This window comes from Neopelma chrysocephalum, unplaced genomic scaffold, assembly GCF_003984885.1.
Source record: "Neopelma chrysocephalum unplaced genomic scaffold, ASM398488v2 Primary Assembly neopelma1_102, whole genome shotgun sequence".
Lineage (NCBI taxonomy): Eukaryota > Metazoa > Chordata > Aves > Passeriformes > Pipridae > Neopelma > Neopelma chrysocephalum.
This window is the reverse complement of record NW_020897765.1, coordinates 4,799,228-4,815,404: the sequence shown is the minus strand read 5'-3', so window position 1 is coordinate 4,815,404 and position 16,177 is coordinate 4,799,228. Positions and strand designations below refer to the sequence as shown.

Below are 16,177 nucleotides of genomic sequence, written 5' to 3'. Positions count from 1 at the left end.
GAAGTTAATATGTCATTATGATCTTTCCAATCTTAAAAACATATCAGTCAAATCTTCTATGAAAATTTTTGCTCAAGCAAAACTTAAACATTAATATTTCATAGAAGACTCTATTATCAGAGCTTTAATGCTTTTTATGCCATTATTTAGGAACGTTCCTGCTAGCAGAGGAAGAGCAAGAATTTCAAAGAATCATATGGGTTTTTAAGATAAATCTTATCAAAATTAATGACAATTTTCCTGTTAAATCTTTTCAAAACATGGCAATACAGAAGCGGAAGTGTCCAAATTCCATAAAAAAACTTACCTTTTTTTTCAGTTGTTTCCTAGTTTTGTCTCTGTAGGCTGATGCCATTACAAAAAGACAGTATTTTGTACTTATTATCCTGTCTTAAAGCAAGAGGATAAAACAAGGATGTGACCATGCTCTACAAACAGAAGGAGCTTGTGGGATCCGAATTCAGGATGACATGCCAACAGAAGATGTTCAGCTTTCTGTTTTGAACCTTACCTTTGTGAACAACGTCCCAGTTAAAAATCGTTGCAAAGTAATTCATATGTGAAAAGCATTGAAGCTAATTTTAGAGAGAGCAGACTATATCTTCTATCAATCAAAGCATACAGACTGGAAAATTTTTTTTCAAGAGATCTTTTCTTTGCCCTAAACTCATACTCACAGGAGAGAATAAAAAAGTATACAGATGGACCAGATAAGCAGAAATTTTAACTATCTGAAGGATAAAAACTATCCAGAAACCAAAATGCCCAGCCAGTATTTAAGTGATCCCCTGCTTTAAAGGGTTCTTTGTGTGGACTATAACAAGGGTATTTGGATTTGGCTGCTTACCTTGAACAGTTCAGGCTTTAACAAAGCAAACACGTAATTGTTAGCCTTCAGCCTTCAAATATAACTCACCTAGGCTAATATGATGCACTGAAAGTAGTCTTTCCATTATTTATTTACATAATTTATTTAGAGTATCTTGACTGTGAACCTCAGTATACATTGAAGTGGGAATAATTTCTTTTACCATTTAGACAGCAGTTGACCCCAGGACCCTTTTTTCCCCCCCTCATCATTTTATTATGAAAGTGAATTTAAAGTGAAGAGCTACCAACATGTATCTGAACAACTTTCTGCCTCTAAAGGCTTTGAGACATGGGAGGAAGAACCCAGTGTTCCAGACCACCTGTCCAACGTCCTGCTAACTGTACCATGTTGCCAGCTGGGACACCAGTTGTTTCCCAGAAGATACTGATCTTTCCTCTAAAACTGAACCACTGTGCAATATGAAAAAAAATCATCCACCTAGAGTATTAATCGAAATGTAATTTAGTTCATGTGCTTTCTTACATTTAGCACAATCAATTTGCTCTGATTAGTTAAGGCATGTATTTAATCCCATGGAATGCTCTGGTTTTATTTATTTTATTTATCGACTAGGCCTCAGTTGCAAACTGCAATATATACACATGCACATACGTAGCACCTGGAGCACATCAACCTCTGAAAATTACGTAGGTTTCTGGTCATTTTTCAATGAAAACAAATCTAAATTACCAGACATTAATATCCCACATATTATATAAGTCTGCCGTTTAAATAAGCACACTCTTATGGGACAAAGGTGAATTTTCATAAAGGCAGAAGCTCTCCCATCTTGCTTATCAGGGAAGAAAGGATAGAAAAGTTCACTTGGCAGAGGCTCTCAGATTAGCTGGTTAGCCACTATAGTCCAAAAATAAGAAGCCAGGCCTCCAACAACTAGGCAGTATGAAGGAAAAGGGATACAGGAGGAAGGGGTCTTATACCACACCATCATCAGCTAAATTTCTCTGGAGTATAGCAGAAGTTTTAATCCAGAGTAATGCTTATATATAGATCTCACATCACCTGGGCTTCTAATTTTTTTTTCCTGTGAGACAGAACATAAATTTTATCTGACAGTGGACTAGAGAAAAAAGGATGTTTATTCTAACAATCAAGCTATGATTAAGTGCAAACTCTGGTGTGAAATGCTCTTGCACAAGCCAAGACAGACAACAGAATTCAGGAGAAAGAGCAAGAAAAGTGAATTTTCACATTCCAAGGCATCAGTAGAAGCCTGCCTAAAGACATTTATCTTAAATGTGCAAAACCACTTAAAGGGAACACCTATCAAGTTGAGTATTTACTGAAAAGCAAAGTTTCACACTTGCCAAGCAGATTATCTTCATTTATTATCCATACTTTTGAGTAGTACTACCACTGTTGCACAAGCCTTTTCACATCAGGCCCACACCACAACACAGGAAACTTGTGTTCAAAGTAAGTCCTAAGATGAATTAAGGAATCTTCTCAAATTATTGTTATTTGCAAAGGTATTATTTTTTTCAGAAAAAGAAATCTGAAAAAAAGTTAAGATACTCTGCTGTCAGTTTACATTAAATAATGGTCATGGTAATTTCTGAAGTTAGGAAATTACCTTTTGGTGTGGGTTTTTTCCTGCCCCCCCGAGATGTCTTCACATTGAAAGCTGACATTTCTAAACCTGTGGTACCTTTTCATAATCTCAGAGATGCAGCAAACAAGTCCAATTAAACCAAACTTTAAATAATATATGATTCAAGGAAAAGATTTTATTTTAGGGCTAAGAAGTTGATAATAAATAAAGGAATATAATAATGTAATACCAGATGTTCTCATGCACTTAACACATACAGTAACGCTGGCTTACACTGCTGTCTGGACAAATTAAGAGGTATTTGGCAATATTATAAGTTTGAATAGTTTATAGAACAAGAAATTCTTTCTGCTGTTTTTACATTTCTTTTATACAAATTCAAATAAATATTAATACATCTATTTTTTTCTCAGAATTTCTCTTCACTTTTAACATGCCCAATAACTAAGCCACAGTAATGTACAACTGCCAAGAAAGAGTATTTAGAATTATACTTATTCCTAAAAATGTATCATATTTATGTCACATTGTGCAAGCTCTTTAGGTAAAATTAGATTTTAGGAAAAACTGCAGAAAATTTAAACTCATTAAAACATATCCAGTGCAAAGGCCAGTCTAGTCCACATATTATGGTACTGTAATGTAAGCTAGTATAAATTAAATAATAAAACATGCCTATATGATTCTGAGAAAGCTGAATATGTTTTATGTTTTGAAGATCTGGCATCTAATATGCAGATTCTGCAATATCAGAATTTTTCAAATCTTCATGAGATGGCAAATGGTAAGACTTTATAAGAAGGCTTTTTTTTTTTAGGATAACTCACATTAACAGTACTACAGTGGCCAAAAAAGACAAACTATTATAATAGAAATAAATCTGATTAAAAAATTAAATATTCCAATTAACACTGAAAAAGTGTTTGTAATCATTATTTACAATTCATCAATGATACCAGTGTATAACTCCACACAAAGTATACCACTTCCAAGCAAATACCAACTCCTGCATCCCCATTCGAGGATCCAATTGCAGTATGTTCTTTATGGGCAACATATCAGTTTAGAGAAGGAGATCGATCTGTGGTCCAGAGCAGTTCTATATATGGCCATTTGGTTTGCAAGCAGCGTTTCACAGGAGTGTCGTCGGTCTGTAGCATTGGTTCTTCAAATCCCATAACAACTGCTGTGCCTTCTACATACATGACCTGTCAAAATAAACCCCATCATGTCAGCCTGGTTAGAAACTCTTAGATAAGGTGACTCTTTTCATCACGTTAGGAGAAGAGTTGTTACAACACACATTTTTTCTTACTACAAAAATAAATCTGTAAAGTTTTACATATTTTTTTTTAATGAAATGGAAGTTTGAAATTGAAAACCCTTAATCTTTGAATGCTTCTGCCTACATTTTGGGGCATGAAACTGCTGGAAATTTCACAGGAGTAATTTTAAGGACTTAACTAAAGCTATTCCAAAGACTGACTATATACATTTTCTCAAAGAGTCTTTTTTACTTGAAGTAATTTTTTTTCTTATGTCTACTAATGCCTCACAATCTTTTACCCTCAATTCTACTTCAGGAACTAACTTAGAAGCAGTCATGGTGTGTCACATATACCCCTCCTTTTACGAAAGCTGAAAATGAAATAAGTAATTTTTGTCCTCCCACTAAGTGGCTCCAAAAAATACTGATTTTTGATGCAAGTCTGGACTACTAAAATATTTCACAGAAAATTCCAAACATCTTAATTTAGATGTAGGGTTACTTATAGAAGTTTCACTTTGTGTATATTACGTCTCCATTGTCCCTTACAGTTCAGATCCCCTTCTGACAGATAAGTGCCCTTTTCAAAACACAGAGCTTAGAGATGTGGTCTGGCCAAGTGATATGCTAGCTCAAGTATACTAGCTCAAACATCATCAAGGGTACAAAGCAGTTCCCAATTCCAAATGCATCATTTTGGAAGAAAATTATCAAAATAACAGCTTTGTAAAAAGTCTGTTTCAAGTTAGAGTATTTTGCCTATAACTATATTCAGTTTTGCACAGCAACTGTTATTAGGGCTTAATTGTAAATCTTACCTTTTCATTGTAGTTAGATTGCTTCAGTCCATTGTAGTGGTAAACAGTGAATGACTCTGAAACCCTGGAGTCCTAGTAGAAAGAAGACAGTTAATTTCATGGGACATATACATTGTGCCTTGAGTCTCCTCTCTTTACAACTAGACAGATGCATTCAAGCAGGAAGACTCAAGGAAACTGTAAAATAGTACAGTTTCTTTTCGGTAGCAATGTTGAAAATTTTGTTAATTTCACCTTTCTCATCAGAAATAAAAAGAACAGATGTCAGTAAACCAAAGGGTAATGGCCCCAAGGGCAACTCTGAACTTCAACTTCAGTACTGACCATGCAGAAGCTGTCCTGATTTTTCATGTCAGATACCTTATGCAGTAGTCATGTTCACATATATTTACGACTGTTTCAATGAAGTTTTTTACTAAGGACCAGATCCAATCTCTGGCCCTCCATTTGAGAGCAAAAAAGTAATTTAAACCCATGCTTGCTTGAGTAAACTGATTTTGAAGTCACCCGTTCAGCCAAGGTCTAACAGCAAATGTACTGCAGTTGTCGACCTAATGTTTTAGTCCTAAAATGACTGAAAAGCTTTGGATTTAACTGCATCAGGAACCACAAACCACGGGTAGTATAATCTCTTTTATGCCTACTGGACCAGGCTTCAAACAAAAGCTTATCCCTTTTTTAAGCACATGGAGGTAAAGGCTGGAATGAGAATAGATCTGCTCAGGTTACAGTACATCCATCAGATTACAAAAAGGCCTCATTCATTTTTCTATTCTTGAATGATTCACAAACTATCAGTGTATGGGTCTCTCAAAGCAACTCGTTATTCAGTGGAGGGAGGGTAGTAAAAGGAAGGTTAAGTGGTAACTCTGCTTACAGAAGTTGCTTCACAGAGGTAAGTAAAATTAAGCTTTGCTAGGAGGCAAAGAGGACACTTATTCTTTTCACCAAGGAAGTTATGCTCACCCTGAAGGAAAAGAAATGCTGTTTTCCAGTTCCTGTCCCATGGATATTAAGAATTTTGTGCAGTTATTGTTTCCCCCCAAAAAAGGCTACTGAGGAATCCAGGAATCCCCCTTTCCAGGTGACTGCCCTAAGCAGTAAAGAGTCAGGCTTGCTCTCTCAGGAATAGCTGAACAGCTTTGAATAAATTTCTTCTAAGCCAGCAGCTTTGAGAACGAAAGCTGAGATACCTTCCTGCTTTTGAGGTGGAGTATAGTACTTTCTAGGAGAGTAAGAATAAGGTTTTGGATATTCTCAACAAAGAAGGAATTGAATCTGGATCTCCTGAGCACTAGCTACATGGTCAAATATTGTATAAAGGGGAACATAGCTACATGGTCAAATATTGTATAAAGGGGAACACAACTATTCCAATCATAACTGGTATCTGCTGTTTACTCACAGCATTTTAAAGAAACATATTAATTTCACTTTCAGAAGGAATTCTGAACAAGGTGTCAATATGGGTAAGGGCTACTGCTACCTGATCCACAGAGCACAGAAGGACTAGAGAACACATCTATGCCCTCAGCATGCAGAAACGAGAACTGGCAGGTTCCAGTCCAAAACACGCTGATGGTTCGAACTGTACACTTAAGGCAGTAACACTTTCCATATTTTGTGCTGGAGCCAGCAAAGGTTTAACAGCACAGGTAAAACTAGTGGGAAATCACATAAAGCAGGGAATTAGCACTTGACAGACAGGCATTGACATGGGAGCTCCAACCACACAGCAGGTAAAGAGTTGCCCCACCAACTCGCTAGCTAGTGGACAGTTTAGGCACAATTATGGAGGATGTGCTTGGCTTTCTCAACTTCGTTCTAAGCATCTGAGGCCTAAAATTAAGGAGTGGAGTTTTCCAGATTTGCAAGTGTAATATAATTTTTAGAACTAAACTATATTTAATTGTACATATATTTCCACTTCTGGATAAACAAATGAAAGAAACAAGAAACAGCTGGTAAATATACAATGCAGATATAATTCTAAAAGTCCAGAGTAAATGAACACTAACTCCTTCTCTTTCCTCTGGGTGATGAATAACCTCTTAAAGATATGCTCAGTCCCTACCATCTTTGGCAGCGCAGTTCTAGTGTCTTCTAAATGACCAGACTGTTTCATAGTACAGAATGCTACACCCAAACAGTGCTATACAACCTTCAACAAAAAGAGTCTTGCTGCAGGCATTTAAAAAAATACTAGTTCCACATTTCCTGGGTTGTAAAAATTAGGTCACATAGTTTCAATGACACGTTAGGCTACAAAAGCCTCCAAAGAAGTACTTCTCTCAGGAGCATTTGCATGGCCATGGAACAAGCCTCCATAAACCTGCATAGAGAGCTCTTATTCCGACCAGCTCCCTCTTCTGGTTTACCATATATCTGTATGAAGATGCTCCTTGTGGCAGGACGGAGGCAGCGTAAGGGTAGGAAAATGTGATCCAGGGCAAACGGAGAAGAGGAATAATAGAATCATAGAATATGCTGAGTTGGAAGGGACCCATCAGGATCATCGAGTCCAACTCCTGGCACCGTGCAGGACACCCCAAGAATCGCACCATGTGCCTGAGAACATTGTTCTTCTTGAACTCTGTCAGGCTTGGTGCTGTAACCACTTCCCCAGTGGCCTGTTCCACTGCCCACCCACCCTCTGGGACAGCAGTGCTAGGTTAAGACGTGTCTCAGTGGTGGTGCTGTCTTAATGATTGTATGACACACAGAATTTGAAAATAATTTTTGATTACCCTGGCAGATAACTGACTTCCACATATGCTAAACATAAGTCTATCATTACTTTTTGTTAAACTGTCACCAACTTCACATTATTAGAGACACACATAAAAATAGTTATAAATATGTTTGTAACCTTTTTCCATTTGCTAGCAACATTTGTAATATTGATTATTGCAAACATTGAGGTCATTTATTCTCAGAAAAAACAAACTCAGATGAACTTTCTGAGTAGGAAACCAGTTCAATTTCACATGCAAAATGATTATGTATTTCTTGAAGATAAATTTAGAACTTGTCACTATAATGGAGTTTCCTTCCAGTGTAAAGCTGACAAAATCATGGCCATGTTATGCAAAACAGAAGTCTACCATTTTTTGTGTAATAGAGAAGTTTTTTGCTGGTCAGCTGTGTCAAAGGAATGGAATACTTATTAAAAATAACTCTTGTGATATTGATTAAAGTGTTTAATGAATCTCAAAGACAAACAGAAGAGACAATGCTCTTCAACAATAAAACTATATTGATTACCTGCTCAGGGAAAAATTCTTGCAGAAAGGGACCCAGCAATATGATGCCCAGTCCTTCTGGGTCTAATTTGGTCTTCATGAGGTTTACACTAAGACAAAAACATTGAATATAAAAGTATGAGTAAGACACTTTTATTCTTGTATGACTAAGTTATGCTGTGCTACCACAGTACTTACTACCAAGTATAGCAATACTATTCTATTTTTAATCATGACAACTGCACCAGAATGGCATGCAAGTTGCCAAAACATGTTTATTTTTAAATAGAAGTAATCTGTTATTTTAAATTAAATAAGTGATAATTCTGAAGGACCGCCATATTTGGTAAAATAATTTGAAACCCATATAATCTAAAACCAGGTTTACAGCCCAAAAGGCATTTTGCTGTCTTGTAAGCATTCTTTAAAGATACAAAAACCAGTCATCTTTCAAAAACAGCTCTGTAACTGCCAAACAACCTGTTTTTAAACAGAGATTTGAAAAACTTCCAAGATTTTCTAAGAACACTGAAATAAATTCAAATTTACCAAATACATTTCATATTTACATCGCATACTTGATATCAAAGAAGCCAGAACCAACAAACAATGGAAATACTAACAATATTAATTTGAAAGCCTTACTACACAACTATGGCATAATTCCAGGTCCCTACAAATGAATATCAATTATAACTCTATATTTCTATTTAAGCAATATATTTCTACAGGCATGAGATCACATCTATTTGCATCTACCCGGCCTTTTGCCTAAGTTACAAGTTGTACCGTACACAAGAACGTCCTCACTGGGTCAAACCAACAGAGCGCCTTGCCCAGTGTCCTTTTTCTGACACTGGTCAGTAGTGGGTGCTTACGACAGAGTACAACAGGGCAAACATACATCCTTAGTTTACCCTCCCCATTTCCAGCAGTCTGCTGCTCAAAGACATCTTCAGTGACAGGCAGTATCTAAAACACAAAGATATATATTTTTCTTTCCATGCACGTGCCTAATTGGCTATGAACCCATATATACTTCTGGCACTTATTAAACTCCACTCAGAAAATTCAAATTGAGCTGTAGATTATGGAAATAAGTATCTTCTCTGTTTTGAACCTGTCGCCTGATAATTCAGTTTGACACCTCTTTTTTTTGTATTGTGTGAAGCAAGTAACAATCATTCCCTATTTACTGTGCCAATGGTTGTCTATCTTTTCCATGTCAAACAGTCCTAACCTAGTTTTTCCTTGTACTAATGGCACTCTGTACCTTCAATAAGCCTTGTTGCCTTCCTGATACTCATCTACAATATTCTTTTTTTAAGATGGAGTGAAACGTCAGGCATGTATATAATGGCATAATTCCTAGAAATCCCACTCCGTATGTCTGTCTATCACAATCAATTTAAACCTAAGATCTGTTTCCTGACCAGTAATATCTAGTTCACAGACCAACAATGTGTATGTAAAATCAAGATTGTTGCTCAGGGGATAAAAAAATTTACATTTACTGTACTGAGACTTCTCTGTTACTGTACCTTCTAGTAACTTCTACTGCTCTCACATATATTTTTTTTTAACATCTTGAACACTTTTGTATCAGCAGCAAACTATCATACAAATCCCTACTGTCATATCCTCACTGATGCCACAATAAACTTCACAGACCTAACACAAAGTCCTGTAAAATTCCTCTAATGATCTCCCTCCACTATGAAAAATTATTTTTTTCTTTGATTAATTCTTTATCTACAAAAAAAACTTCCTTCCTATTCCATGTTTACACATGAAATATTTACATGTGAATTTTCCCCAGACTGGCCTTCTAATCTTTTTCTAAGTGCTATTCTCCATTTGTCACTTCTTATTCTGATATTGTTTGGTACCAGCAGAGTTCACAGTGGTATGTAACCTAAAATAGTTCAGCAATTTCATTCTGATGTTTCTTCAGGATTTTGGTTTTTTTACTGTCTTGACATTTCAGAATCTTAATTACTCTGACTACCCATGAAAAGGCTGAAGTGTGGAAACCTCTTTGTAATCTTCCCCAATGAGGATGCGAATGGCTCCCTAGCATCTTCCCCAGGGAATATGAAGAACTCACTACACTTGTCTAACTAACTTTGTATACTTTTACACACTGGGGATCATCTATCTGAACTACAGACTTCTTGCAAGTCTCCTGGTTCTCATTGACTCATTTGAATACTATTAGTTTTTATAACTTTATTATTTTATAACTTTGCAGATTAGTCTTCAGAAGATTTTTAACTCTGCTTTACTTTGTATTTCACACTTAACATTTTATAAATCCAGATTCTTCCCTATTTTTTCCATGTAGGCACTACATTTTCCTTTCAGAAGACACACTTAGCTTCTCATAGATCCCTCTTTTACCACGTCGGTCTCTAACTGCCAAAAGGTGCCTTTTGCTGGGGGCTGCAGGCAGAAGGTATAATTTATAAAGTCTTTTTGATTTTGTGTGGAAGTATTTTATCCTTTAGACAACCACTTATGTGTCTTCATTTTCAAGTAACTTCCTTTCTTGGTCCTACCACAGCACTAGTAGTAAATGATTTGGCTTATTTTTGTTTCTCCCTCAATACACACAGAATACATTATGCAAATCTTAAGAGAGTGGCTCTGTTAAGGTCCTTGGAAGAGGAATTTTAAAATCCATAAAACCAAACGTGATATCCTATAAACTGTTAATTTAATATCTTAAAAAAATTTACTACTCAAGTGAAACTGCAACTGAGGATTTGCAAGATACTGGACTTCAATACTTCTATTCCTCATTCTCACTGCTCTCAAAGTACAAAATTTTGGATGTTTCAGTGGCTGTCTGAAACCTGCTCAAATTCTTGAAATGCTGTAACAGTTGTAAAAACATTTGTGTTTGGAAACAGAACCATGGCAGATCATTTTGAAAATGCACTTAAAATCATGTAATAAAATTAAAGCAAGCTATATACTCACTGATGAAATACAAGAACTGTTTAAAAATACAGAATCATTCTAAGATTTTAAGTGTGGTCAGTGTACAAAATTCAATCAATTAAGCAGGAGGGAAGATTTAATAAACTTTGACTGTGATATGTTTCAGCTGAGGCTTTTTCATTCAGCAAATCGCTGATGCTGTTCAGTGTTACTGGTATTACAGCAGAGCTACAAACACGCGTGTTTGTGCCTCAGTCTCCTCAGGCACCTGAACTGAACAGGTTACGAATGTTGGGGTGATGATACCGATGGCCTTCGTACTCTTCTGGCTGGGAAGTGTGTGGGGACAAAAGCCTCCACTATTGGTCAAATAGAGAGACAGGGCAAAATGTTTTAAACAAGCTAAACCTAGATTGACAGATGTACTGAAATCGGGGCCCTGAAGAGCATCGAATGATTTTTAGAAACAAAAAGGCAAAACAAGACAGCTGGATTCTCAGATTATTTACTAAAAGACTAGAAAATTTTACTAAAATCCCATGCAATGGCATTCAGTTTTGAATAATTCACCCTGTTAATTCACATCTGCTCTACAGAGTTTTCCCCTCTATAGTTCTAAAATTCTAAGCAGGTCTGACCATATACATCCTGAGATTCTGAGAAGCTTAACACCTTGAATTAGACTATCAGAAATGTAAATAGTATACTTAGAGGCAAGGACTTTAATTTTATTTTAAAACAAAAAAAACCCTCAAAAACAATCAGAAAAGCTTGTATGGAATTTGAAATATGTGATTTATACTTGTGTTCCACATTAAATAGACAGGACATTTAGGACCAGAACAGAGTAGGTCCTCAAGACAGTAATATTAGGCAATATATTTATTTGAGAGGAGATGATTCAAGGCTGCATATTTCATGGTTTGATCATGGCTTTTCAATATAGCTATATTCATATCAAGTATCAATATTCTGACTGAGTCTTCCTATGTCAATTTATATTTGATATACTATGCACAATAAAATAGGACAGGTCTATGCCACAAATAACCTAAAAGCCAAACAGCCAAATGGAAACAATGCTAAATGAGGAAAGAGGGTGTTTTTAAGATTTATTGAGACAGCTGAACAAAAAGGCCAAAAGAAAGCTTTTCAGACCTATTAAACCATGGCTTTTTTCTTTCCCTCCCTTAAAAAAAAAATCTTCTGCAGATTTCACCACTTATTGTCATAATATGAATGTGAACCTTTTGTCTTGTACTTCCTTTTGGTTTAGTTTCATGGTATCTCTTTATTTCAATTTTCACTTCTATCCTCCAGAGAACAGCTCAGTAAACTTCATTATACTTTAACATTTGAAAGGAGAGAAAATGGCATCAATCACATTTCAGATGGCTGTGTTAAGTAAACTTGCAGTCTCCACAGCCATTCTGCAGAACAAATGGTTTAGTCCCAACTAAACTAGGCCACCTGTTTACAAAAGGGCAGAAGCATCATTTGTAGCAGTAAAAAAGTTCAAGTACGTAACTCATCTTTCTGGGTTAAGCATTTAGTGGCAAAATGTGGTAAGTTTTGACACCAAAAGATAGCTGTTGTTACTTAATGTTAGTCCTGTCTGTCCACATTAGATTCAAAATAAGTTACCTTTTTAATTTGAGAGTTTTAACTCTAATCCTAGGAATCAATGTGTCATTTCCGGAAACAAATTAAAATTATAAACACCACAAGGTCCTGAATGGTGGTGGAAACAGAAGTGTAACTGAAACAGTTTCAGCTACAAACTCTGTAGACAGATCCAATGGTAATATAATGCAAATCTGCCTCTGAATACCTTGATTGTTTGGCTCTCCTGTCACACAGTTTCACCCTCATTAACATACAGAAATATATTCATGACTATCTCCTCAATATATAGTAATGCAATAGGTCTGAGGGGTTTTTTTGGCTTCTAGTTATCACTACCAAAGTTAGAGATATCTTAATTTTCATTCCTCCTATTTAATTTAAAGCTGACTTAAACACTTCAAAATAACATTCTGTTCCCAGAATGCAAGATAGGAAGAAAAAAATCTGAATTAGGGAAAAAAAAAAAATCAACCTGAAATGATAATAAATATATGGTTAACTGAAGCCAGAAAAAAGGCCTAAATTATAATTAATGTGGTTAATTGATATTTCTGTATATTTAAATTTTATTATACTTACTATTCAGGATCTGAAACAAGGTCCAGAGCCTTCATTACATCTTTTAGCAGAGTGTCTGGTATAAAACCATTATCTGAAGAAACAGCAAAGATTCTTGTGAGGAAAAGAAACAAAATGCTTTCCAGGAGTAAAAATTTCAATCAAAAATACAAATATTACGTATTACATTTACATCTGTAAAATTTGCAACCAAATGGTGCGGTTCTAGAGGGAACACAGTTTTCAAACACTTCTCTCCCACTTTATTTGACCCAATAGAGTGCAATACAGAAACTGTGGGTTTATCATTCATATACTCAGAAGCTTAATACCTGCTAAGAATTCAATCTTGTATAGTAATCTTCACCTCCACTGAGTACCTAGGTATAATAACTGTACATTTTTTCCCTTTTGATTAGATAAAATAGTACCTGAATGTCAGATATCCTCTGTTTTCCAAACCATGAGAAAATTCTCGGTGTATGTCATACACATTCAAGAACAAAATCTCATGAAGAATGAATCGTATCAGATCAGTTGTGTTATGAAAGTGTAATAAAGGAGAAATCAAATTATATTTAACTTTATGCTAATTACAAAGAACATTACAAGATTAAAAAACATATGTTTAAGAACTCTAATTTCTATTGCACAACTTCCCTTACTTTAGAAGTCTCAGAGAATTTCTTCATAGTATCATGGAATGGTTTGGGCTGGAAGGGATCTTAAAGATCATTTAGTTCCAACCCCTGCCATGGGCACCTTCCACTAGACCACGGTGCTCGATGTCACTTCTAGATTGACTACTGTATTGGACATTTCTTAAGCACTCAGCATTTCATTCCTCTCTTAATGAGTACATTTCTATTAAAAATCTTATTTCAGCAAGAAGTACAGCCCTTACCCTCAGGGTCATACGTCTGGAAAACCCTTCTAGCTTGTTCTGAAGGTGCTTCAGGAGCAACAAGGGCCATATCCTATGGAGGGGGGGGAAAGAAGAAAACCTTCAGAATATTCTTACTTCAGATACAGATTACTAAGAAGACTTTTAGCCATACTACACCTGATTGGAACCTAAATTAATGAAAATTTAAATACAACAGGAAAAAAAATTAAGGTAATTTGGCATTTTGCTGGTAGTGAAATAAAATGATCAAGAAGTATGCTAAAAATTATGTCACAAACTTCTAGACAAATTTTATGCAAGTCTTTTCATGCAGATGTTGTAGCGCAAAAGCTAATTGGAAACTACAATTCCCATCATCCTGTACTCGAGAGCCCCAAGTGAAAAAGCATATGGAAGAAACTAATTTAGGAGGAATGCCTTCATCCTGCTAATCCCTCCTGGTGAGAACAACTTTAAAATTCCTTGCTTTGCATACTGAAAATAGAAACACTAGATTTTTATATTAATTCAATGTCATAATAATGTAATTTTAAAGATCCATAAATATTACTTATTTGGAACAAAACCACTATTTAATGAAAAGTTTTCCAGTGATTTTACAAATTAATAACTAGAACATCTACAGAAAACCAATACTTGTATCCAATACAGTGTATCTTCAAGTTTACATATGTGCTAAATTTCTTTAAAGTACTTTCAGATAAAAAGACCATTAGTTTCATGATGTCAGATGATGCATGACGTTGTGCAGTTGTTGACCACGCACCCTGTCATAATGGGTAAAACTTATGTGATTATATAAGCTACATACATAGACTGTAAAATTTCATAATATGTGATCAACTCAAATAATTTAGAATACAAAACATACTAAGCAGGAGCAGATTTCACTATCACAGTGTATTAAAGTAAACTAATGCAAATAGTTCCCAGTTTATAATTGATATCATAGCATATAGAGCTTATTAACAACAAAATGATCAGCAATTTTAATATTCAGGATTTAACTCTAAAGAAGGGATATTTTAATGGTAGGTTCTTATTCATGAATTAGCAGCTCATGGAGCCAATGTAACAAGAGAGAACTATTAAAATTGCCAATGGCATGGAAAGATATAACTCAAAGTAACTTCCAACTGCACATACAATTTCTAATGTAAACTCCATATTTTTACTTTGGTTTATGAATATGCAGATCTTTCCATACAATCCTAATGCAATATAAGAATAAAGACTATCATTTGGGTTGTCTACCCTCCCTGCAAATTATCTTGTTAATAAAGTACTTTCCACAGTGTCATGTGATGCAAAATGGATTTTTTAAAGTAAGTTTTCTGCAACTACCAACAATTTTTTTTGTGTATATTTCCATCGGCATTTTAATTTTCCAGGTCCTCCAGGTCCTTAGTTATTTCAGTTTACATATGTGTACACAGGAAAAACTTCAGAGATGAAGTCACTGAATGCATTGCTCGATACTGAAAACTCTGTGTCTTTCAACTGAACTTTTAAATACGGTACAGTATCCAAGTTATTACATATTACCACTTTTTGTTCATTAAATGTGATTTACTGATGTTCTAAGCAAGTAGTTTCAGAAGGAAACTTAGAAAAGTTACCTGCCTTGGAGAGATGACCAAAAAGCCCACTCCTCCTCTTATCTGCAAAATAATTCTAACTTTTCACTGAGACTGTTGTCTTATAAAAAGTTAAAAATGCAAGATTTCAATTTTTTATATACAAATCCCATACAACCTCTAACTTAGCATATCATTCATTCCCACTGTTCAGAAACCTTTGAAAGTTCAATTAGTCCATATATTTGTATCCAGGGGGGAAAAAATACCATAGCTCCTTCATGTAATAAAGCTGAAAACGTGACAAACATCTAACAAAAACATAGTTCAGCTGCCCAAGCTGATATTTCACCATATGTGCCAAAATATATTCCCCATCCCAGCCCTATGTATTGTATTTTGATGTAACCCATGCATTGAAAGTTCCATATAAGGGTATCCCATGAACAGTTAATTACAATAATTATTTCCAATACTAAGTACAACATGTCCCAAAAATCATGTTTCACTCGTTGGCTTTTGTGATACACAAACAAGTCATTTTATATTACTTTGAAAAGTTATTCTCATCAGTAGTACCAGTTATTTTAAGATCCCATGTTTACCCTTAGAGGCAAAAAATATTCTTCATAAGTTTTAGTGAAAACATACCAGAAGTTTTCATTGTACAAACCAAAAGCAGAACATAATGGCTAAGCCACACAGAAATCCTGGCTATGAATTTTTACAAAGATTGTACCCTGAAAGACCTGTATAACAAAATCAGCCCTCATACTCACTGCTTTACAGTTCTAC

General features: G+C 35.2%; 1 protein-coding gene across 3 annotated transcripts in view; it reads right to left on the bottom strand.

The window, feature by feature from the left end:
* Window positions 1–2,599: 2,599 nt before the first annotated feature.
* MINDY3 (MINDY lysine 48 deubiquitinase 3) overlaps window positions 2,600–16,177 on the bottom strand; it is a 52,977-nt gene continuing 39,399 nt past the window's right edge. For all 3 annotated transcript variants that reach the window (XM_027695625.1, XM_027695624.1, XM_027695626.1), the window contains 5 exons: window positions 13,803–13,875; window positions 12,920–12,992; window positions 7,794–7,881; window positions 4,530–4,601; window positions 2,600–3,652 (listed from right to left, as the gene is read on the bottom strand). In XM_027695625.1, coding sequence (XP_027551426.1) covers window positions 3,503–3,652; window positions 4,530–4,601; window positions 7,794–7,881; window positions 12,920–12,992; window positions 13,803–13,875 — 456 coding nt within the window. In that variant the 3' untranslated portion in view covers window positions 2,600–3,502. The remainder of the gene's footprint in view (window positions 3,653–4,529; window positions 4,602–7,793; window positions 7,882–12,919; window positions 12,993–13,802; window positions 13,876–16,177) is intronic.